This window comes from Zonotrichia albicollis, chromosome 14 (assembly GCF_047830755.1).
Source record: "Zonotrichia albicollis isolate bZonAlb1 chromosome 14, bZonAlb1.hap1, whole genome shotgun sequence".
In the NCBI taxonomy this organism is placed as follows: domain Eukaryota; kingdom Metazoa; phylum Chordata; class Aves; order Passeriformes; family Passerellidae; genus Zonotrichia; species Zonotrichia albicollis.
In genome coordinates, this window is record NC_133832.1 from 12,161,138 (window position 1) to 12,184,846 (window position 23,709).

The 23,709-nt window shown below is 41.9% G+C and overlaps 1 protein-coding gene across 3 annotated transcripts; it reads right to left on the reverse strand.

The window, feature by feature from the left end:
• Nucleotides 1-670: 670 nt before the first annotated feature.
• LONRF3 (LON peptidase N-terminal domain and ring finger 3) lies at nt 671-17,483 on the reverse strand. Of its 3 annotated transcripts, none has more exons than XM_005484570.4 (12): nt 16,739-17,482; nt 15,488-15,606; nt 14,813-14,935; nt 12,474-12,629; nt 10,864-11,107; nt 10,126-10,216; nt 6,863-6,977; nt 6,336-6,457; nt 5,483-5,641; nt 4,316-4,478; nt 3,382-3,531; nt 671-1,934 (listed from the first exon to the last, which is right to left on the reverse strand). In XM_005484570.4, exons 1-12 carry the CDS (start codon nt 17,358-17,360, stop codon nt 1,776-1,778), a joined length of 2,223 nt encoding a protein of 740 aa, XP_005484627.2. In that variant the 5' UTR covers nt 17,361-17,482; the 3' UTR covers nt 671-1,775. The 3 variants fall into 3 exon arrangements, with proteins under 3 accessions (XP_005484627.2, XP_074407667.1, XP_074407666.1); XM_074551565.1 differs by lacking the exon at nt 671-1,934 and adding an exon at nt 1,995-2,288 and having other exon boundaries at nt 16,739-17,483; XM_074551566.1 differs by lacking the exon at nt 12,474-12,629 and having other exon boundaries at nt 16,739-17,483.
• Between the last annotated feature and the right edge of the window lie 6,226 nt (nt 17,484-23,709).

Consider the following 23,709-nt stretch of genomic DNA (forward strand, 5'->3'; position numbering starts at 1 on the left):
GAGATAATGGAAAAACATGCAGAAAAGTTACATTAAATCCTACTCCATTTTTTTCATAAAGGCATGAAATGGCAGTGCTTTCCTGCATAAAAAAACCCAAAGAAATTTATAGCATTCCATAACATTCTCACTTCATTCTAGTTTTTGCCACTGAAAGGGAAAACAGTAGCTTAGAATAAAGGCCCAGTTTTGCTCACATTGAAATTAGTCAAAGTCTAAATCAGATGGAGGTAAGAGCAGTCTCAGAAAGTGGTACACTGTAAGCAATACAAGCAGCAAAACAAGTATATGAACTGTTGATTAAAAAAAAAATCAAAACCAAGATATTTCCTGTTCTCATTTCTGCCCTATTTTTACCTGCTTTATAGCTAGAAGTAATCATGCTAAAATTCACTTGCCTTCCTTGGGAGATAACTATTATTAGCAACACTACCCAATCTCTTAAGAGAAAAGCAATGGCTGGGTAGAGATTTGAAGCTAACAGAAACCTGAAGATTGGGGTGAAATAAATAGCATTTATTACAACATAATCCTTCTTATGTGACACAAACTACCCTCTGAGTCCTACAGTTCAAAATAACTCCCCCCTCCCCCTCCCATACACACACTCCAAAGCCAAACCCCACCAAACAGTTAAAAGAAATAAAACTCATCTTAACAGCAACAGGAGTTGATGAAAAAAAAATAAATCTATGTATTAACCTACAATGAAATGACACCAGTACTTCCAGTTTTCTCTAGAATAAGCCACTTTCCAAATATTGCAGCTCTTTCTTCGCAGTTGTTTGTAGCCATTGTCCATTTTTGCAAGAAAGAGTTCAGATATAAATTCAACTTCAAGTTATTCTGTTCTGTGAAATATTAGGGGTTAGATCCTTCTGTCACCACTATGATCAATTCCCACTGACATCAACCATCAGTACTTGAATTTACCCAAGCACATAAACACATGCTTAAGCAGGTGCTTGACTGTTTGGTTGCATCAGGAACCTCGCCACAAGCATAGGATGAACCTTCAACAGCTGTGCTTGAATTAACTCAGACAATCTGTGTAATCAAAGACTTCAAGGCAGGATGTTCTGGGGGCATTCTTAAGCTACAGCAGAACTGGGGATGAGTAGAAAAACATTCAAAGTATTTGAACACAAATAACTGAAAAATTATCAAAGCAGTTGCTTGTGCACTGCAAGAATCATCATTTTTGTCCCCAGTCATAAATACAGGGTAAAAACACTATAAATAGAGCAGCTCACTTTCCTTTAGTGAATGAACACATAAATAATATACATTTTGAAACAAAAAAATCATAGTGCAAAAATAAATTATCAAACAGAAGTTGTGAACATTATTTTACACAATGCTATATAAAACCTGAACCATTTGAATAAAAGACTTTGCAGTTCACTGAAATAACGCATCAACCTTATTATTTCTGCTTCACATTAAACTGCACAGTTTATCCTTTATCCACTAAAAAATAAAAATAAAATAAATTAAAAAAAAACCCTTAAGATTTTTAAAAGGTTTATGGCAAACAAGATCACTTTTTGTTCTATCACATTTGTTATGAATTTAGCAGTGCAGCGATTGAATACTCGTCTCAGTTCCGAATGGAAACTATTGAAGTATCCATAAACATCCCCTGCTCTTTTTTAAGTCATTCTCTTTGAAACTCAGGGCTTGAAGCATCCTGACACACTCAGATCTGTAAGACATTATTGCAGTTAGCTGGAGTGACAGGGGCAGTGGGAGCTGCCCAGCTCTGGTGCTGGCTGTCACCGCGCCCGGGCGCGCGCCATGAAGGTCAGCACGCGGCGGATGCCGCTCAGGCGCTCCCGCAGCGACTGCATGGCCAGGAAGGGCAGCTGGGCTCTGTTCTCCAGGGGCAGCACAGCCAGGACCCACCAGCACCAGGCTGGCCCATTGGGGTTTGCCTGCAGGCAGGGGGAAAAATAGAAATTAGAAGTCAGGTGCTGACTTTGAGGGTTTAACTCTGAAACGCGGTTGTCGATAGCAATGCAGCAAGTGGGTTATTTCATTGCCAGCCTAATGGCTTGGCCTGAAACAGGTTACAAACCAGTGGCACCTTTCCTAGAAACAGTATGAAAAAATAGAATGTGTTTCTATTACTAGCAACAATTTATGGGGGGGACTTTCTGGATTTTTTTTTTAATTTTTTTTTTTTTTTTTTTTCCCCTGAGCAACTGCTTGGCCAGGAAGGGCAGCTGGGCTCTGCTCTCCAGAGGCAGCACAGCCCACCAGCACCAGGCTGGCCCATTGGGGTTTGCCTGCAGACAGGGGGAAAAATAGAAATTAGAAGTCAGGTGCTGGTATTGAGGGTTTAACTCTGAAACGCGGTTGTCAATAGCAATGCAGCAAGTGGGTTATTTCACTGCCAGCCTAATGGCTTGGCCTGAAACAGGTTACAAACCAGTGGCACCTGTCCTAAAAACACTATGTTAAAATGGGATGCATTTTCTATTACTAGCAACAATTTATAGGGTGGACCTATTTTTAAATCTATTTTTTTTAATTATTTTTTTTCCCCTGAGTGACTGCATGGCCAGGAAGAGCAGCTGGGCTCTGTTCTCCAGGGGAAGCACAGCCAGGACCCACCAGCACCAGGCTGGCCCATTAGGGTTTGCCTGCAGTCGGGGGGCAAAATAATAAATTAGAAGTCAGGATTCATACAGCTGGTAAGGGGCTGGTTTTGAGGATTTAACTCTGAAAATTCAGTTTTTGATAGCAATGTAACAAGTGGATTATTTCATTGCCTGACTAATGGCTTGTGATTACCGGTTGGCCTGAAACACATTACAAACAAGTGGCACCTTTCCTAAAAATAGAATGTTGAAATAGGATGCATTTTCTATTACTAGCAACAATCTATAAGCATGGCCTTCTGGATTTTTAAATTTTTTTTTTTCCGATGTTATTACTGACCCAGATCTTTAGGATTCCTTCTCCATACTTTATTACACTACCTCATATTTAGCCCTTGTTATATTCTGTTATTTTAGGACCCCACCACTTGCAGTTCCCCATTGTTTGCAGTCCTTTATCAAAAGTAAAAGTTTCCAGTTGCCTATTTACTCTCAGTCACTTAACTGGGTAAGTAGAGCAGGCAAAAAAGGCAGTTCAGTCTCCTGGGATTAATGCAGTGAGATAAATAGTCTCAGAAAGTTATCAACATTAAATACAAACTTTTTCTTTGCAACTGTGCTACCACTGGTGTGTGGCAATAAAATTTAGAGGCTCAGCTTATGTGGGGTAAATGCAGAGTATTCATATTTTCATCTTAAAACACAATGCTTGCCAGCTTATCGGATATCGCTGCTATTTCTGTCCCTGAAAGTTACATAAGCCACTGAGTGTGGATACCTGTGGGTCAGGATCCTTAGCTGGCATTGGACCAAAATGACTGAGAATTCGACTTTTGAGTGCTTGCTTGAGGGAGTTAAACCATGTATAGGCCTGATCATAGACAGAGTCATGGAGAACAAGTAATGCAGCATACTCCTGTCCTTGCACCTGCAATGAGAAATGACAGGGGGAAGGTTACTGTTACTTCAGGCTGCATGTTGAGGAAGGCATAGGATTTTCACGATTTTCAAGGTTGGGTAAGGGAAAGGAAAAGGAAAAAAAACATGCCAAAAGAGTTCTGGAATAAATAGTGAGAGCTCATTTGGTGTTTCCTCTTCTGATGATCCTCCACTAACCAAATTCTTCACTTTGCCTGTATTCTAAACCAAAAACATCTATTTGTAGAATTTGCAGTTTCTGGATTTTCATATGAAAAAACCTTTACACAAATAGCACACAAAAACAGGAAAAAAAGATTGTGCAAAGCTTTAAAAAAAAACAGTCAGTAGAACCTCAGAGTAGACATTTTATCTTCCCATTACATACCAAAAGCTCTTATGAATTAATGCAAGCAATTTTGAAGGTTATGGTGCACCCAATTCTGCTGCTTCTTACCTGAATAGGGATTTTTAAATTGGCTTCCATACAAATAGTGTAAGGCTCCCCCTCCACCCTCTTATAAACTGCAGTTATTCTGTCTAGAAGAGCAGTAAGATCTCATTCTGGATACACTTAGTCTGGTCCTCTGATAAATGCCTCCAGGAAACACTCTTCAGTCCTTGGGCAGTGTGTGTGCATGCTTATGCTATTATGTGTCCCACCCTAACCATGAGCAGTTATTAAATACCACAAATTTGTTTTATTGGAAACTTCTACCAAAAAAAAGAACTCCCTAAAAACATACATGCTCAGAATTTCACATGTAATACAGTTTAAATATTTCTGAATTTACCTTTTGATCCTCAATGTACTCAATATCTGCTGTATTATATCCATCACGCTGGCTGTGCTGGATCACCTTAAATCTCCTCTTGCCAATGCTGTCTACAACAGAGCGACCATCAGCAAAGAATTCAACATTTCTTATCTCCAGAATGCAGCCATAATCTGCAAACCTATTGAAATCAGAACAAAAGCAAGTAAACAAATCTTATTCTCTCCACCCTGAGTTCCATAGAGCTGCCATGCAGCCAGTCCCTGCCACAAAGGTATTTACCAATGTCAGCTCATTTCTATTGTTCATAGCACTGACCTGCTCTAGTTCAAATTATTCCACAATTGTTTGCAAAACTATCAGGAAGATTCAGACTGTCTAATCTGATTAATGCTAGCTGGATGTTTTGGAATACAGGAAACATCTTATGAAACAGAAAGATATACAGATCAGAAGCAAACTTTCTTCATAATCCTAATATGTTCAGTCAGTTTGTAGAGAAGGACAAGTGCAATTCAGAATATTACCATTATGGAAGGACAAGGAAATCTATGAAGAAAAAAGTTTTTGCACAATTTCAGCATATTTTACTTTGCAGGTGGGTATTTTCTGCAAATCATACTTTTCACAGAGTATACATACCCAGTAAGTTTACAGCATAAAAAGAAGGAAGGAAAGGTAAATAGAGTCAAACATTGAAGTCAAATTACCTAAGACTGACTGTAAATGGCTCAATGTAAATGCTCAGCCAGTCCTTATGAAGGTCCTGTTACACCTCTACAGCCTCCACTATAAATATATAAAGGATATAAAAACATATCCTATAATTTAAGGAAATTTAGCCCAAGAGCACACCTTGCTGCCATTTTGATTTCCTTTGCCAAAACAGTCAGCAGATTTAAAAGCAGGAGAAAAATACACTTTTTTTCATGTACTACAGAAGATCTGCAGCTCAGTCACATGTGACACACATTCAGTTCTGAGTGTTTTGAGAGAACAGACCATCCTATTAGTCAGAATCCAAGTCCTCAAGAGAAACACTTCTGTCTCCTCAACCTGCATGATTAGGAAGAAAATTTCTCTACTGGAAAGCTACCCCAGATATTACAGCCATGGACCTTTCTGCACCTCTCCACTGGCTCCAGACTGAGAGGGTGCCTCAGATGGTCCAGGCTGTTCACTCACCCCTTGACAGGGTCGCTGATGCACATCCCAAACTGCCTGGTGCCCGTCTCCATGCACCTGCGGATCATCAGCCGGTAGCAGGGCTCGAAGATGTGCAAAGGACAGGGCACTGTGGGATAGGCCATGGTGCACACAAATATGGGAACATTCTTATTTAGGCTGTAAGAAGGAAAGGAAAAATCAGGTATGACGTTTTACCAAACTACTGACACATAAGCCTCATATTCTTTAAGATTATGACATATTTAAATAGAAATGATAGCATCTTTAGAATAGAATTCTTAATGGAATAAACAAAGATAAAATTATTGGTAAAAGCTTAATTTAATTCTTAATGGAATGGTAAAAGCTAAAATTATTTTCCCTTTAACTGACTAAATACTCTAGAAAACTATATACCACTTAATAACAGATAATTTTTTCATTAAGCTTTCTGGGCTTGCTTGTGAAAGCATTATTGGATCTCTAGTATTGCTTTTATTTATTTTATTTCCCTTAATCCCATTTCTTCCCTATCCAGTATATTCCAAACCCCATCCTGTCAGACTGCTTCTCACTCTGTGCCTTTCATAGAGGTCCACTGAAAGCAGACACATTGCTTGGTACTTTGTTTATAAAGAGACTTCTACTTCTCTTTATTCTCTTTCTTTTACTTCTCTTTATTCTTTAGCACAGTGTCTAGTTTTTATGCTCACTCAAGCACAGTTTCCCCTGGACCCTGTTCTCTGAAATCACATGGCACACAGAAAGAAGCTCCATCAGCATCTCAGCTCATGCTCCACAGCAGCCAGAGCCACTCCCAGCCAACAGCAGCAGAATCAGAGATGGGATTTTACATAAATGGATTACGTACTTGGAAAGCTCTGCTATTTCCTCTTCATAAATCTTTCTCCTTTCAGTGAGTTCTTCTGGAAGATATCTGGCTATTAGCTCCTCCATTAGCACTGTTTTACAATATTTCCTCATAGCCAAGCACTGCAGTAAGAACACACACAAGCAGTTAGAACACCCAGCACTTCACAGAGCATGGTGCCTGTGCAAAGGACATCACCCATTACACCTCCATTTTCTGATGTCTGTGAGTCTATCATCTGTCAAACTTGCCACTGAAGAGTTGATTTTTTTTAACTATTCCCTGTGTTACAGACATTCACTTCAGAAATCTGGAAAGCAAAAATCACCTACAAATGTTTCAACTACAGGCCTGGTCCTAAGGTTTGAATAGAGACTAACCATGTATGGCAACTCACAAGAGCATTTTAAAATTCACATTCTTCCTGAGTTATGCAAGATTTCTTTTGTGTTGGGAAATATCAAGGCTGTCTGAAGGTGAAGTGGTTCCTATCACTTGAACTTATGCTGAAAAAATTCGAGTGTTACCTCTGAGAGCCCTTCCTTGCACAGGGGACATTTTGGGTTGTGATCCAGGCATCTCTCCAGACATTTGAGACAGAAGGTGTGTCCACAAGGTGTAGTGACAGGTTCATAGAAGAGCCTGGATTGGAAAATCCAAGAGCAAAAAGACAACAATATCGTGTACTAAAGTAAAAGAAAAAAGTTGCTACCAAAAAAAGCTGAATTTATTCACTAACTTAACTACTGACTACTACAGGGACAAAGTCTCTTCTTGCTTTTAATTTCTTCAACTAACTTTTGTATTTATTCAGCCTACAGACTTTGTTATTGCCATCCAACATGAAAGGCAGCCCATGAGCTCTGACTTCAGTGAATGTGAGGGACAATATTATCATGAACTTCCAACAAGCCAGCATTTAATTTTCCTCTGTGTGAGCAATAAACAGACCCAGAAGTTGGACCATCTGACTTCACTAATGAAATTGAGCAATACTTCCACAACTATTGATGAAATTTTGTGATTACTTGTATGTGTGGAGCTAAGAACAAAATACCTATTTGCAGTAATAGCCCACAAGAATAACTACAATAAACTGGGACTTGGCATGATTCTATTATTGCCAGCTCTAATGGGTATTTTTTTAATAGAGTTTTTAACCTTCAAGGGATGCTTTTCTGGAAAATGAGTGACAGAAGGTTCATATTTTATCAGGAAGAATATTTAAATATATAAGTCCAGTTACTCAAATTATCATGGTACCTATTCTTTACCCATTTCAAGCACCTCTATGACACTTAATTTCATGTAAAGATTTTTTCCTTATTATGATTATGCAATACTGCAAAGTCATATTTCCTTGTCAATAAAGACCTTAAGGAGATGTAAATAACACAGAAGTTTTTTTAAAAATAGAAACAATTCAAATCTAGAAACTAAATTGTCTGGAATGTACTGTATTTTATAACATACTGTCTGAACATTTTAAGGTCTTAAATACTAGTCCCATTATAATTTAAGTGAATTAATAGTTTTTCTTAAAAGTATTAGTTTATCAAAACAGTACACTATGTTCTGTTAAACATGTGTAAATTAAAATAAGTAAACCCACATTTATTAGCATCTTTGACAAGATGAGTGTATTTAAGAATGCAATTGGCTTTTAACAAGACTGCTATAGAGAGCTCATTAAATGTCATTAGTTACTAAAAACACTGACATTTAAGCAATGGAACACATGAAATAGTATCTAAAATGCCACACCTATCTTATTGCAACTTGATGGTGTAATTGAAAACACTTGTTAACTGTTTCATGAGCAGAAACCTCATTTAAACCATGTGAAACACTGAATTCTACCCCGTGTTCCAGTAAGCACTGCATTGTATATGTAATTATTTGGTAGGGACTGACTTCATCTGAAACACAGCATAAAGACAAAATACTCCTCTTAAGATTCCTGAGCTCTCACAAAAACCAGCAGCAGCTTTTCCTAACAACTCTAAGAGGACCTGGACAAGCTTCATGACTTGCAGAAAGAAATACTACACACCAAGGCTTGCCATGACATTATTTTGAGCTACTGCAACACAGAAACTAAGATGCTGTGGAAGAACACTCCTTTTCTCATTAGTTCCTTGCTTTGAGTACTTTGTATTTTCTGCTTGCTGCTGGAGCAAAGGTAGATCAATAACATTTTTGCCACTCCATCAGACAAACAGGTTAATAACAGCTCCTGCAGTTAATTGTGAGCAGGTCAGTAGGTTACTGGGTAATTAGACCAAAGCACTCAGGAACCAAAACCCCAAAAGGCTTCTGAAGAACATGGCAGGAAGTAATTACAATGGGTCTGCATAAATAACCAGGAAGGTCTGAGGAGAGCTTTCCTGAGCACAAGCCCTCCTTGTGCAGTGATGTTACAAAGCCAACATCCTTCTGAAGGCAAAGTCTGCATTTGGCACTACAATTCCAGGCACAGCACCTATACATCCTCTATTCTATAAGGGAAACAGTAATCCCTGGGTTAATTCTTTTACAAATGCATTGTAGTCTGGCTGTTTCTGATTTAACATAGAGGATGAGAAAGTAGGATTAATTAATTTTATTTAAAACATCTGAAAAATGGTTTGTGGACACGATGATAAACAAGCAGAATCACCAAACCATCTAAGACTAATTGTGTGGCTTCCTGTTAGAGGAAAGTTTTGCTCTTTGCACTATTGAGTGTTTTGACAGCTGCACAAACTTTTGGAACATATTTCAGCTGTAGACAGGCAGAGGGAGAGGGGGCAGATCTGATTTATTGCAAGCAGAAGCAAATCAGACAATACAGCAGTTGGCCCTCAAAGCTTTCAGTTTGTCTGAAACAAATTGAAGCCTCCTTCTCTGCATATAAACAACAAAATCCAAATTTCTCAAAACACAAGCCTTCAGAAGTAAATCCCTAAAGAGGCTATTTGCTATTTAAGAATTTTAAAATATTGTGCAAAACCAACCCCAGCATGAATTATACATAAAGGTGGGTAATTAAAAAAACCAAACAACTTAAGCAACACCCACTGCAGCAAGTGAAACACCTTCCCAATATTTCTAAGGCACTAAAACCCCCCCACATAATGTATTTGCCAAAGTGAAAATGTTTTGTACAAAACAAGTAGTAAAATAGGTGCAGTTGACAACTCCTACTTGATTTACTAAGCCATTGCTGTTCCCAAGAATAACTGCTGTTCTATTAACAACAATTTTCTTTACTGGAAGAAGAAATCTTCAAGCAAATGGAGTGACTGCCTCAGTAAAGCGAGGAACACATCCCTAAAGCAAGAGTTAAAGCACACTCTTGCTTACTCACAAGATCCTCCTATGGCAATAGCAACAACCCAGTATTTCACATGCAAACTCAGAATATTCACTGGATGTGGTCTCTTTAGGTATTTTATGCTTTTCTGACAAACAGCTCCACAAATTCCCAGGTGACAACTGTGGGTTTGCGCACTGTGTCAGTGGTGAGAGCAAATCTTTCAGACACCTTCTCTAACATGCTGAACCCCCACGTGACTGTGTGCCCTTTCCAAAGCAATCACCAGCCCAGAGAAGATCAAAGAGTGCCCATTCATCAACAGTGCTCAGAACCAAAGGTCTAGAAATGCATCACTGGAGTGAAAATCACAGCCAAAGCTAATTTCATGTCACAGGTAAAAATAAGTACCAAGCAAGCTAGAAAATCTCTAGGTCATAAAAGGGAGGAAGATACAGCTGGAAAGCTAGAGATATCTGTGAGAAAAGAACACACCTCATACACAGGGAGCAGTCCAAATCTGATGGATCCACAACTTCAAATGGAATATGTTGTCCAGTACTATTTTCCCTAATATCAACTATGTCTATCAATAAGAAAAAAAAAAAAAGCAGTTGAACAGAACCATGCAAGCACAATGCCATCTCATGTATTTACACCAGCATCTGATATTTGCAACTTATTGAACCATGAAGCATCATCACAGTAATTTCTAATCAAAGCTTCAAATTCAAAAGCCTTGGCACAAATCAGCACATCTCCCCTTAATTTTGGTCACATTATAGCCACTAACAGACGGATCAATCTGGCCTTGCATTGGCAAAGTCCAAACACTTTGTTAGTGCTGAAAGTCTAAAGTGAGACAAGTTCTTCTCCTATACCATTGTAAATACATTGCACAGCATGAAAACAAGGCCAGATACCAAGAACAAATAGTTTGTACTTTTAAACTATTAGAATTATTACAGAAAGTGCTAAGACCATGTGCAACACTGATGTTCTTTAAAAGATTCAGAGCTCTGCTGAGAAAAGCACATGACCCAACCTTCTTTGCCCCTATTTACTTTTTCTCTCTCTGCACACAGTAAAGCTTCCACAACATGCATCCCTTGATTAGACAAAAGAGAAAATATAAAAGGCAAAGTGGAATTTGGTCCCTCTTTGTCTGAATCTTACAGAAGAAAAGTTTCCATGGGTGGCCTGCCATGGAACCTGTCCTGTAATTAAACATACCTTTCTTCATCAGCTTGCAGGGCACCTCAGCATTTCTCATCTCCTCTGAGCAGCACTTCCTTTTCAGGAGGCTGCATTTCTCAGAGAGGAGAAAAGTAGACTCTGGCATGGAGGTGAATTTATTCTCCTCCTCTGAGCAGTCCTTTTTGCTCTCTGTAATTTGTATAGGTTTCCTCAAACTACCAGAAGTAGTTACATTTGGTTCCTCTTGAATGGAAAAACCCTTTTTCTGTTCCACATTGACCTGTGTGAAGAGAGGACTGACATTAGACCAATTTTCCAACAACCTGGTAGGGAGAAAACTCAACCTGTCAAAAATCTTTAATATTATAGATCACCAGGAAGGACTTTGTGGGTCAAGAAGCAAGAGTTTGAGAACTGCTAATACTAATTTTAAAAAATTAAACCCCAAAAAGCAAGCAACCAACAAACTTGATTTCCCCTCCCCACCATTGAGGGTTTTCAGCCCTTTTGTGTGGCTTTAAATCTCAAAGGTTGTGAAACTGGATTCAGTCAGAAAGATGGCTAAATCTCATGTTAAATATATTGTTATCACTGAACCTATGGGAAAATGCATATTGTTTACATCATGGTGATGGTATCAACCAACAGAAACACCAAAACAATTCAGTTCATTTTAAGGAAGCAGTAAAAACACACAAAATTTATAAGAGAGAAAATGCCCAGAGCTTCCTCTTGCAAGGCAGATTCCTTTCTCAGAGGATAAACCATTCAGGGTTTATCTGCCATGGCCACAGGACATCCTGTGAGCAGCCCCTGCACTGACATCACCTGTCAGCTTTGTAACATCACCTCCCTGGATGGACCCAAACCAGACACTGGATTGTGATGTGAGACATGCAGGAAGATGAGTGAACTGTCCCCTGAATGGCTTTGTGGAAGTCATGCAAAAGGGTTTCTTGGCAGAATATCCTAACAGCCTTTCCATGGGGCAGTGTCACTGATTGTTTCTTATCAGTCTCAACAAGGCAGCTAAAACCTCCACCTCCATCTGTAAGGACTAGCCAAGTTTTCTCCTGAATATACAATATATGCAAACCCCATCCCAAAGTTCAGGTCTCAGTGAAGCAGAAGTGATCCTTACAAACCTATGAACATAAACTTCTGCAGACCTTTACACAACTACAGCTGCAAAACCAAAGTTATGAAGTAGCTCACATATCTTATGTGGCTCTACAACAGCCTGTAAGTATTGTACAGAGTATAGAACGACTTCATTACTGGCACACCAGATATAGCCCAAGTTGAAGCTCTAGATTTTAGCATTTCACAGCATTTGAGAGTATCTAAATCCAATCTACAGAGGCCCCTTTCCACTACCAACTACTTGGAAGACAAAGACAATTACAGGAGTAGAACCCACTCAATTCTGATATAAAATTTATCAGAACAGAGGACTTCCATTAAAGAAAAAAAGTCAAATAAGGAGACTTCAGTAAGTTAACACTGCTTTGTAGGTTCTGAAATTCAGTAAAAATTTGAGAAAATGTATCCTCCTATCTCCCAGAGGCATAAAGGAGAGAAGGCTTCCCAATGTGAACACAAAACACACAACAAATTAAGAACCACACATCAGACTTGATCTTTACCTTGAGCAACCTTTGTAGGTTATGGCTGGTGCCTCCAGATCCCACTGAATTTAGGAGATTCCCCTTTAATCTAGAGTGATGTGACAACAGCTGCAGGATATCGGGTAAGTGTTCCTGAGCATTTCCCGGGATCAGTGAAAACAAACTAAGTAGAAGCTGTGATATAAAACAGAACACTTCACTGCTTAGTTCCTTCCTTGCAACCTCTAAATGAAAAAGCAAGTAAGGGAACAGCTGAAAGAAGCATCCAGGATTTTGTTAAAACCATTTAAAGAGCCCTTTAAAGGAGGGTAGGAACAAAAAGTGCAAGAGCTAATGCAGTACAGGCCAAACAGACAGCAAGAAACATTTTCAGAGTTAAACAAGCCCACAGAGTCATTAACCATTCTCTGTGATGTGACACACACATGCCTTTGTACTCCTTGTCCTGCAGTTCAGGGCTCACCAGAAATTGCTAACATCTTTCTTGAATGTTTTTGGGTCGTTGTTTTGGTTTTTTTCTTGTTTTTGCTGCACATCATCTTTCAGTGGAGTTTACTAGTACAGAAAGCACTCATCTCACAGGCTTAATCCAAGATCAGTTGGGTAAATGTGTCTGATATTGTAAACTGTAGCTATTTTTAATTCACTTATGTGAGAACACAAAAAAGGTAGGCAGTAGAAAAATGCCATTTTTTCATTTTTCTATAAGAAAATAAGTGAATCTATTTCAAGTAGCAGCCTGAAGCCTCTTGTAAGGCATAGATTATCAGATGAATATTTAAGGAAAGAAACAGACATGAATAGAAGATTCACACTTCAAAAACTAATTTCAACATACTACTGAGGTGATCCTGCTGATGCCTGAGGAAGCCACATGACAGCTGAGATTTCTATTTAAAGCCAAAAAGGATTTCACAGGATCACACTATGTCCAAGCTAACACAGGCAGACAGTTAATACAGGCAGAACATCACAACTGCACCCAAAGAATTTGGTAAAATGTAGTATGTCACTGTTATGTGACCAGCCTTGGAAATGACCCAGTAAAATATTGCATCATGGATGAACTCTGTGTCTGATGAGTGCACAAGTAATTCTTTCAGTCATAAGAAGCCTAGTTTTTCTCAGAGCCCCGCTGCTCAGAAATTAAATGTCTTGGAAACGGCTATTTGGAGTCAGAATTTAGAAACATATCTGTTTGTTTCTGGTCTTTTTGCTCTAGTGCACAGAAAGTCTTCCAGCATGACTGTGAGCACAAATCATGACATAATGACAATGAAAGACTGCATGGAAGCCACTGGGGAAAAAAGCAAACAAAACCCTCAAACATCAGTGACAAAAAAACCCTCAGAGGCTGAAATCTGAAATCTCAACCATATATAAAATGAGAGAGAAATTTGATTTCACTACAACCATTCAGGTTATACTCTGTTACCTCTGTGAATAGAGTTTTACTGTAAGAATTCTACTGTGCTTAGAAAGCCTGATGTGCTACAGAACATAGAAACCCTAATGTTCCCATCCCACCAGGGATTGAGAATGGCATAAATACACTGTAATGAAGGAAAATAAAACTATTATATTCTTATTGCCATAAGTAATCATCGCAACATCGAGCCCTTTAACTATGACAAAAACAACAGCAAAAAATTATCAAATGTCAAAATACTTATTTTACAGGATACCAGAGATTTGAGGGGTGGGCAAAACAGCAGTATTCAAAAAAGTCATATAAGAATTCCCACACATTGTAAATTGCATCTGAAAAAAGCCTCACTGCAGATCAATTTTTTTGCTTATTTAGCATTAATTATTAGCCCTAAAAAATTGTTTTAAAACTGCTCTTCCTTTGTTGACTGCTTCCTCTTCCACACCTCCTGCACACTGACATGGGGCAGCATGACTGGGAGTAGCAAGAAAGCTGCTGCTCCCAAGTGGAGTTTGATGAGTGCTGCGTGTTGTGCTCTGCCAGTCACTGGCCTGATACATCATTCAATAGCAACTCCCCCTCTTCTGCACTCCAGCTTTGGGAATAGATTGCCAGGATAAGAATCAATTAGAAATTTGAGAATCACAATAGTCTGTGGGTGGCAATTATTAACAATTCAGTTTTCCTTCAAATTTTTTGATGCTAGCACTGTAACTGTTTCCACTGAATGGCTGCTGATTATATTTTCTTGCTACCTTCCTATCTTCAGATCAGCAATACATGACTCAAATGTGAACAACAGTCTGGATTTGTATCTCCATCCAGCTCTCTGCAGTAATGAAAGAGGGGAAAAGAAAAAAATTGTATCCTCCTTTATGAGAGGCTCCTGAAAACAATTGTGCAGATCCAGATGATTTAGGGAACTCACCTTTTGTGCCTCAGACTTGGCTGTCTTGTTCCCAGTATCTAGAGCAAGGCAGAATAGAAACTCCCTTAAAGCTTCTTCTGTTTTCCCCAGATTAGCTAATGCTTGTCCTTTCCTTAGGTGACCCTGCAAGGAAACACATCCACAGCTGCAGCTTTTGTCCAGAGAATATACAATAAAACCACAGTGAAAGTACAAAAGATCTTTCTGAAGAAATAAAAGTTGGCCAGGAAAAATCACTATAACCGTGTCTTACACCTAGACACCACCAGTGCTTGGGATTCTAAACACAACAGTCAAGCATAAACAGGATATTCTCCCACTCATGCAAACATGATTTTCCCAGCACCTGAGCTCACCTGATATTGGAAACATCTACCTCCCCTACATCCATCTTCTAAAACAGCAATTTTGTCCTTAGCATTCAATTTTTAGAGAGATCACAAAATTGATATTTATCCAAGTCAAGGAAAATAGCCATGGCTCATTCTCCAGGACTAGCACTGTCTTTCTTCACCCCAGGAAGCTCAATAATGGTTAAATGTCTGTAAATTGCAGGAGTCCAAGAAGTTACAGAACTTAAAGCCTCCCTCAGATTCCACTGTCTGACCATTCCAACTGTTTTCTATCAGGGCACAATCAAGGCTTAAAGAAAGTAAAACTGGAGTCAGAACTTACTTTCAACCAGTATGGCTGGAGCCTGCACGCTGTTTCTGCGTCGTGCAATGCATCTTCACAAGCTTTCAAAGTGGAGTTAATCTGGGACCGGTTGCTATATAGTAAGTGGTCATTTGGAGCTGTAGGAAATAGAAAAAGTGGTTGATTAGGTAAAAAGAAATTAGTTACATAAGCTTTATTCCTTAATTTTTAATTTCTTTTAAACACGTGTTGGTGCTTCCAAGTTGCACAAGCCCACAAAACATCCATGCACTAAATTAAATCTGGAAACCTCTTTGGGCAACTCCAGACAAAATGCCAGCTATGTCTTATATAACTGCAGAGAACATTGCATAAATAAATGCTGAGACACTCACACAATAAATTACCAGCACCGACTGAAGATCAGATCGTTGGTAGAGACACACAGGAGACATTTAAGACAGCAGGAGGGATGCTGTCATACTGTAGGGAGGAGTTTCAAAATTGGTAGCATCAAAGTTTTTAAGTGATAAATTAGGGTCTTTTCATGCCAGAGCTCAAAACACAGGAAAAGAAGAATCAGGTAGGGTTACAATGATCATTGAGTTACACCCACTGCAGCTTCGGGACACAGCCTGTGCTGGGGGAAGGCTGGGCACTTTTCTTGGGAACATTTTCGTTTCAGTGAAACGCTTCCCTATAATACCGCGCCTTTAACTACTACTTTGTACTTGCAGCGTAAGTCACTTTTTCTCGGGAAGAACTGCATGAAAAGGACCACAACAAAAGTTCTCCCTGCGCAGCCCCGCAGGCGCTCCCCGGCGCTGGGGCGGGAGCGCGGGACCCGCCCGCGGCCCGGACACGCATCCCCGGCTGCGAGCGGCTGCTCGGCGGGGCCCCCGCGCCCGGAGCCCTTCCCGGGGCGCGGCGGGATGCCCAGGGCGCGGCGCTCCGCTCCCCCCGGCTCCGCCGGTTACACAACGGCGCCGGCCGGGGGGAGCCCAGCCGGACCGCAGGCTCGGGCTTACGCAACCGCTGCTCTCCTGACCCAGTTTCACCGCGGGCCGAAGAGCCGAGACCCCTCCCTGGGGCTCCCCTCCGGACACCGGCCCCAGGACCCGGCCCGCGGAGCCGGCGGCACGCTCCGGGACCCCGGGGTATCCCCGGCCGAGCCCGGGGCTCGGTGGGACGAGAGGCGCCGAGAGGCCGCTAGCGAGCCTCGGCCGGTGGAAAGTTATCCCAGCCCCGACGCGGAGCCGCGGACCAGCACCGGGGAGAGGGAGCCCTTACCTAGGCTGACCGCTTCGTTATACTTCTGCAGGGCGGCTTGGAGCTTCTTCTCCTTGTAGAGGAGGTTCCCTTCGTGCCGGAGCTGCGAAGCCTTCACTTGGCAGGGGAACCACTTGGTCAGCAGGTTGCTGAGGATGACATTGACCCGCAGGAGCTGCCCGGCCGCCGCGCCGCCCGCCTCCTTGCACAGGACGCAGCGGGGCTCGGGCGCCCGGTCCCTCTCCAGGCACTTTTTGCAGAACGTGTGTCCGCAAGGCAAGGAAACGGGCTCGAAGAGGAAGCCCTGGCATTTGCGGCACCTGAAGACGTCCCACTCGCGGGGCGCCGCGGGCTGCCCGGCGGCGGGCAGTCCCTCTTTGATCCGGACGCTCTGCGCCAGGCACTCCACCAGCTTCTCCAGCTGCTCGGCGCGCAGCTGCTGGTGGCGGGACGCCAGCTGGTACAGCGGCAGCGCCTCGTGCAGCCGCCCGCCGAAGGCCAGCGCGTCCGCCCGCCCGAGCAGCACCTGCCACTCGGGCCCCAGGCCGCCGCCGGGCGCCTCCAAGTTCTGCGCCTGCAGAGCGCCGGCCGCCAGCTGCAGCACCAGCTGGGGCTCGGGGCGCGGCGGCAGGTGCGAGCCCATGGCGGCGGCGGCGGCGGCTCCTCTAGCGCGGCGGGCGGCGCGGGACGCCGTGAGGCGCGGGCGCGGCGCGGCCCCGCCGGGCCATGGTGCTGCTGCTGCCGCCCCGCGCCGGGAGCGCCCCGCGCCGCCGCCGCCGCTTATATAAACCCGGGCACGTGACGGCGGCGGCGGCGCTCATTGGCCGCGCCCGCAGGTTGTTACAAAACCAGGCGGTTTTGTAACGCGCCGGGCCCGGCCCGCACCGGGAGGGGCCGCCCCGAACCGGGCCCGGGGCTCGCTGCCCCTCTCCGCCCCCTCGGACACCCCGTCCCGGCGGGGTCTGAGCGTACGGAGAGCCTGGGGCGCCGGGCTGCAGAGCGCTACCCACCCGGCACACCGGGCGCGGAGTTGGGTTGGACCCGCTGGGCTGCACCGGCGCCCCGGTGAGACGCGGAATTCGTTCCAGGGTCCGGTGTTTTGGTACCTCCGGTAACGCGAAAGAAACATCGGCTCGGAGTGATTTTGAAAAGCGAGAATGCCGTTTCCTGCTAGAGCTGGAATCGCGAAGCTTTGTAGCTGCACAGTTAATCATTCTCTTTAAGGGAATCTACGGAGTAGTGAAGCTATTTTAATGTCAGGTACTCCTGGTTTTAGAACAACTAAGGAAAACATTGTTCTGTTTATTTAGTTTTGCAGTGTGGCATGTTGCACAGCTCTACCTATCCGTGCCAGATTCTCGAAGAAGAAGCACATGCCTTGTGATGTATCTTTGTTTTATTTAAGAGCAGCTCTGTTGACCGTTTCAATCTGCGTGTTCCCACCAATTCTTGTTAGATGAGACAGTTGCACTAGTTGTGTAACTGTCTGTGCTAAATGTAGTCTAGGGAGAAAATCACCTGTGCTACTACAGAAAAGAAGCTGTTCCAAAAGAAGTTGTGTAATGCTTTTTGTTTGCAGCTTTATGCATATTTACAGTTACCAGAAATGCCCATGTTATGTATACATACACTTACGCTCTAAAAATACAGAGCACTTTTCACACTGTCTTAAAATCCACTGCAGAATTTGAAATTTCTGATGATGTCCTATTACTGATATAGTCAGCCTCCTCATGAAGCTCAAGAGAGGGGTTGAAGGAATTAATTTCCATTTTCTTGCTTGCAGAAGTGTTTGGACTCCCCAGTTTAGACTGCATGAGCTAAGTAGGTATTAAGGGACAAGCCCTGCCTGTGGAACTTGGATGGACAGGAGAAAAGATGTAAGGAAGGAGAGGCAACCTTAGTTTTGCAAGACCTTGCTTAGGGAGGATACTTAAGAAAATTCAGATTACCTTAGATTAAAAAAAAAATAGTTTAAAGCTGCTTAAAATCTGGATTTTAACTTTTAATTATACACACTAATTCTGTGATGATTGTGTCCATGTGTAGGCAACATTATGCTCATATAGAAAATCAGATCTGTACCTGGGAACAGAAGCTAGCCATCAGACCCTTCAATTGTCTTTTGATTCTTGTGATATAAGGACAATTTGCATCTGCCAAAAATTTGGCCCTTGTCTCTAGGGTTCTTGAATCTTTAAAAAAAAAGAAAGAAAAAGTTTAACATCTAACTGCTGTTCTCAAGCCAGTCCTTTAATTAGAAAAAGAATTGAATAAGCACTGGTTTCAGTACTTCTTTCTGCCATCATTTAAATCAGACAATAATCCAAAGTATGGCACAGGCTGCCAGCAAGTAAACCAAAGAAAGATGGGACATGTGAAACACTTAAAATTTCAGTTAAGCAGTGCTTCAGAAGAGTTAGAAAGAATGAGCATTTGTGCTCAGGAGTGTGGGGTTTTCCCTCCAGGCTCCAGCTTGCTAACATAGACTTCTTGTTTTCCAAACTTCCATGCAAGAAAATCTCATGCTATTAAAGAATAAAACCCTTAAGAAAAAGAAGAAAAATGCTTTCTTGTAGCCTTGAGGTCAGCAGTTGTCTCTATTGCAAAACTATAGTCTCGGCAACCCCTCAGTGTGTTATTTTATAACCATTGTCCTGAAAACCACTATGAGTCAAAGCCTATTCAAGCGAGGGAAAGTGACATAACCACTGGTTACCAGTAGCAATGCAGTGACAATCTCTATCAGAGAAACGCCACCAGTATTTACATAGTTACATAGCAGACACTTAAAGAGATAAGTCATGGTATAAAAGGAGGGTTTCTAGCAGAACATGAATTCAAGCTAGGAAGGGGAATAGATTTATCATAGGAAATGCAATCAGCATTTGTGCTCTGCAAGGAACTTGCACAGTTCCTATTCTCCATGTATGAAAGCAGCTGCAGAGCTGGCTGGCAGTCTGCGCACTCTGGGCTGAAAGGAGTCTCAGAAAGGCACTGGGAAATGCACTTCTGGGAATTCTTCTCTACCAGCAGGACATGGCTGAAACATTTCAAGGGAAAAGAGCAGCTGTGCTTATAAGCTACTCCCTGTGGTGGGAGCTGTGTGCTGAGGAGGGTTCAGAACACAGAGCTTTATCCAAGCCTGCAAATAGTTAAGAGCTTATGACAGATGGCCCATGGGCAACAACTCTGTGACCCTTTTTTCAGAGGAGAAAGCAGCTGGCTGTGCCTCTCCTAGTTCCTGGTATGTGTGGTGTTTGGTAAATGTTGGTACTTGGTGGGGTGTGACAGGTACAGAGTGAGCCGTACAGTCACTAACAGCAAAATACTTTAAAGCCAAGATACTAATTTACTGTTCACTAGAAGTCAAACAACTACTAAATATTTGATTCTGATATCAGGCCTGGCTCTGCAGAGACTTTTTTAGCAAAAACATCTGGGTGAATTGATCATACATAATCTAGATATGCTGGGATGTTTTTATATAACACATCCTGAAAGCATAGAGTTTTCATACATTCATGCATATATTCATGGACTTGGAGCAGCAGTAGGTCATGAGGTATACTTGATTAGAAGGCAAAAGAAAAAAAAGAAAGAGGCAAAAAAGCACCCTCCTGCCTACCTGCATTGTTCATGAGATCAAGAACGGATTTATCCTTTACTTAAACAGAAAAAGTTAAAGTGAGGAGGTGACTCACTCTGCAAAAGCACATCTCCCTTGTATGATTTCTCTGCAAAGGGAGGTTTAATTTCTTCCTTTTAATGACAATGAGCACAATACTGATCTTCTTCCAGCAGTTAATGGCTGGCATAACAAGCAGCATGAGAGCATGACTACATTCTTCAGCTTTCTTCTGAATCCATAAACTGCATCAGGCTTTGCGTCCACAAAAGCCACCAATAAACCTGCATTGCTCCCCTCTCAAGCACAGCTAACTCAAGTGTGAAATTCCAAACCAGTCACACGGACTGAGCTCCTTCTCCAGTGGAAGAAGGGATGTGAAAAGTCCCATCACAAATACAGATGGCTTTTCATTTCCATGTGTTCTGCACGTGCTGCAATAGTCCATAGCAAGAACAGATTTTGACTGATGGCCCTTGCAGTTGAGGCAATTTCCAAAAAGCACCAAGCAGGAAGCCTGACCATTATGTCAGGAAGCTGCACTAACATATGCACAGGGAACAAGAGGAGAAGATGTGTGTGTTCTTCTGTGTTATTTTGCCACTGAACCTCTGAATGACTTTTGGCAACTATCTTTACCTATTATTTTGCATTCTGCCTATTCTGACTCCTCCTTCAGGTACTGGACATCCTTGCTATCATACACACATGATTTACATTGAGAAACTATCAAGTCCAAGTTTTACTTTAAATCTGTTTAAAATTAATTAATCTTGAAAGAAAAGACATAATGTTCTGCCTCTATAAAGGAAATGAAAGAAAAGGCTTAGTAGAGAAGTTTATGTTCATATGCCATGGTTAGAAAATCACTACAATTAAGACACAAATACATGATCCAGTTTAAATGAATGCAAGGCGCCAATAGAGAGAGCAATGCTATCTCAGGGTGTTGTTTCTCAAGGAAAAATACCAACAGAGCCTGCAAAAGGTTCTTGTTGCTTACTGGTCCATGAACTGTGGAATAAGAAAAAATCCCCAGTGCCCTTCCCACACAAACCCCTGCCTGCCTAATTGATGACTGGCTGGTGATCAGCTTGACAAGACCTCAGGACTGGCAAAGCAAGCATCCCACTCAGGCTGTGTCTCTCACTGTGTGACACTGAAAGGGGGATTCACAATGTGCCCTTGAAGCATAACCAAACCTGCAGTGACTGGGATAAAATAATTTCTGTTCAGACGTACCCAGATTCTTAGAATGTTACTTTTGTTCTGCATTGGAATGAAAGGGCTACAGACAGAAATTCAGTGAAATTCAAATTCCAGGGTGTTTCAGTTGTGAAGAAAGAAGATATTTCAGCATTGAACAAATATTCAACAAGTAATTCATTATTGAATTCTGAAAAACCTAACAATGTTTTGAAGACTCTCATTTTAGCAAAACTGAGGAGTTATCTGCTATGCACTCCCACTAGCCATTTTGGTGACAACTTCTGCTTTATTAATCTCTCAGGAGGAAAGGCCAAATTAATTCTTAAGTACAGAGGAGTGAGCTCCCCAAGTTTTCAAGCACCCATCAGCATACATGGTAACCCTCCAATTACAGTAAACTGCTGCTTAATGTGTGGCAAGACAAATTCAAGACTAAGTGGTCCAGAGAACATGACAAATCCAGTCAAGAAGTCTTTCCAGTTCTGAAGAACATGAACAATTGCTGTTAGAGAACCACCAAATGAATATATTCTAGAAGGTATTCATGGATTCCTCTGCTCTGAGCAGTAAGAAATGACTGTGCAAATGCCTTTAGCAACAGGTCATTTTACCTCCATGCAGCAAAATTCCCTTTGTCTGAAATGACTTCACTTAGGTTTAGCTGGGATTCATTTTCAGTTTGCAACAATGCAAATCTGAGCAGCCAGAAGGGAAATGTAACAAAGAACACAAGGATGTATGTTTTGTTTCACAGTCTGTGGTAAGAACAAGGAAGATGAACAAGCTTTATAGAGGAATTAATGCAGTCTGCAGTCCACTTGGAAGTTAAAAGACTAAGAAGCAGAGTATGGATCAAAGCTGGAAGTTATTGATGAGTCCACTACAAAGCAAATGGAACAGGAAGCTTCTGAACAATTTGAAATCCTGCTGATGGTTTATTTGAAACTACAGGACACATTCTTGCACAGGTTTTAAAAGCTTTCTGGACCACAGCTATTCAGCTATCTTTAGATTGGTATGGACTGCTGTCAAAGAAGTCTCCTCTTTAGAAGTATGACAAATAAGTCTTACTATGTTTGTTGTAATTTTTTAAATCCAAAAGGCAAGTCATCCTTTCCTACACAAACATCTGTGGGAGTGTAAAAGGCCTCCTTAACCCACAATTTTAATTTCAGTAATTTTCTGCAGGGAGTGAGGAAGATAAAGGCAAGTTCTACAACCATAAAACATGAAAGAGACAAATATGGGTGGTATTTCTGTGATAGAAACCCTGCAATTAGCTGGAATAAGCCAGTGCTTAACAGCAGCAGTGGCATGTGCTTTCTGAAGTACATCTGACTTCTGAGAAACCGAGTTCCAGAGCCACAGCCTGCTGTCTTTGGGCAATTGCTCACAGCCTCCCTGTCTGTCTTTGCTGCTGGGGAAAATTCATTCAGCCAAGAAGTGAGGAACTCATCAGTTTTTTGGCTAAGCTCTTAGGGACATACATGTGGTCCCACAGCATTTAAATGAGACTTGAAACATGTTTCACATTAAGGGAGTCCTTCCAAGGTAAATTCACCAAAGGAATTCACTCACAACAGACTATTCTACTGCAAAGGGAGGGACCTACAATGACCATCCAGTCCAACTGCCTGAGCAGCTCAGGACACTTCAGCCTGTGCTGAACTGCATTCTCAGCCTGGCAGCTTGGATATCTCCCTGCCTGTGACTTCCACCCCAGCTGTAGGCAGCCCTTCATCCTGGGGTCTGGCCTGCAGGACTGATGAGCTGGGGTGGGTTACAAGATCCCTGCCTCCTGCTGCTCACCACCACTGCAGGGCCAGAGGCTTCTGCCTGTTCATGGCAGCTGATTCCATGGAATCAAACACACAGGCAGCACATGAAACAAGAGGCAGGCATTCCAGTCACAAAACTAGGAGATTACAGCTATTTAGTCCATTCTGATCAACCAGATAAAGAAACAGATTTCACCTCTCCACTGCTGTAATTCCATGGAATTAGTCCTGGAATCCCAGATGATACTTCTTTCTTGATCCAGTCTTCCAGATTTGCCTTTAACTACCCATAGCTAAACTATAGTCACTTAATAAGAAATGAGGCAACAATTTTATGAAAAACTCAAGATCACATTTGTCATACTAGAAGGCAGGAG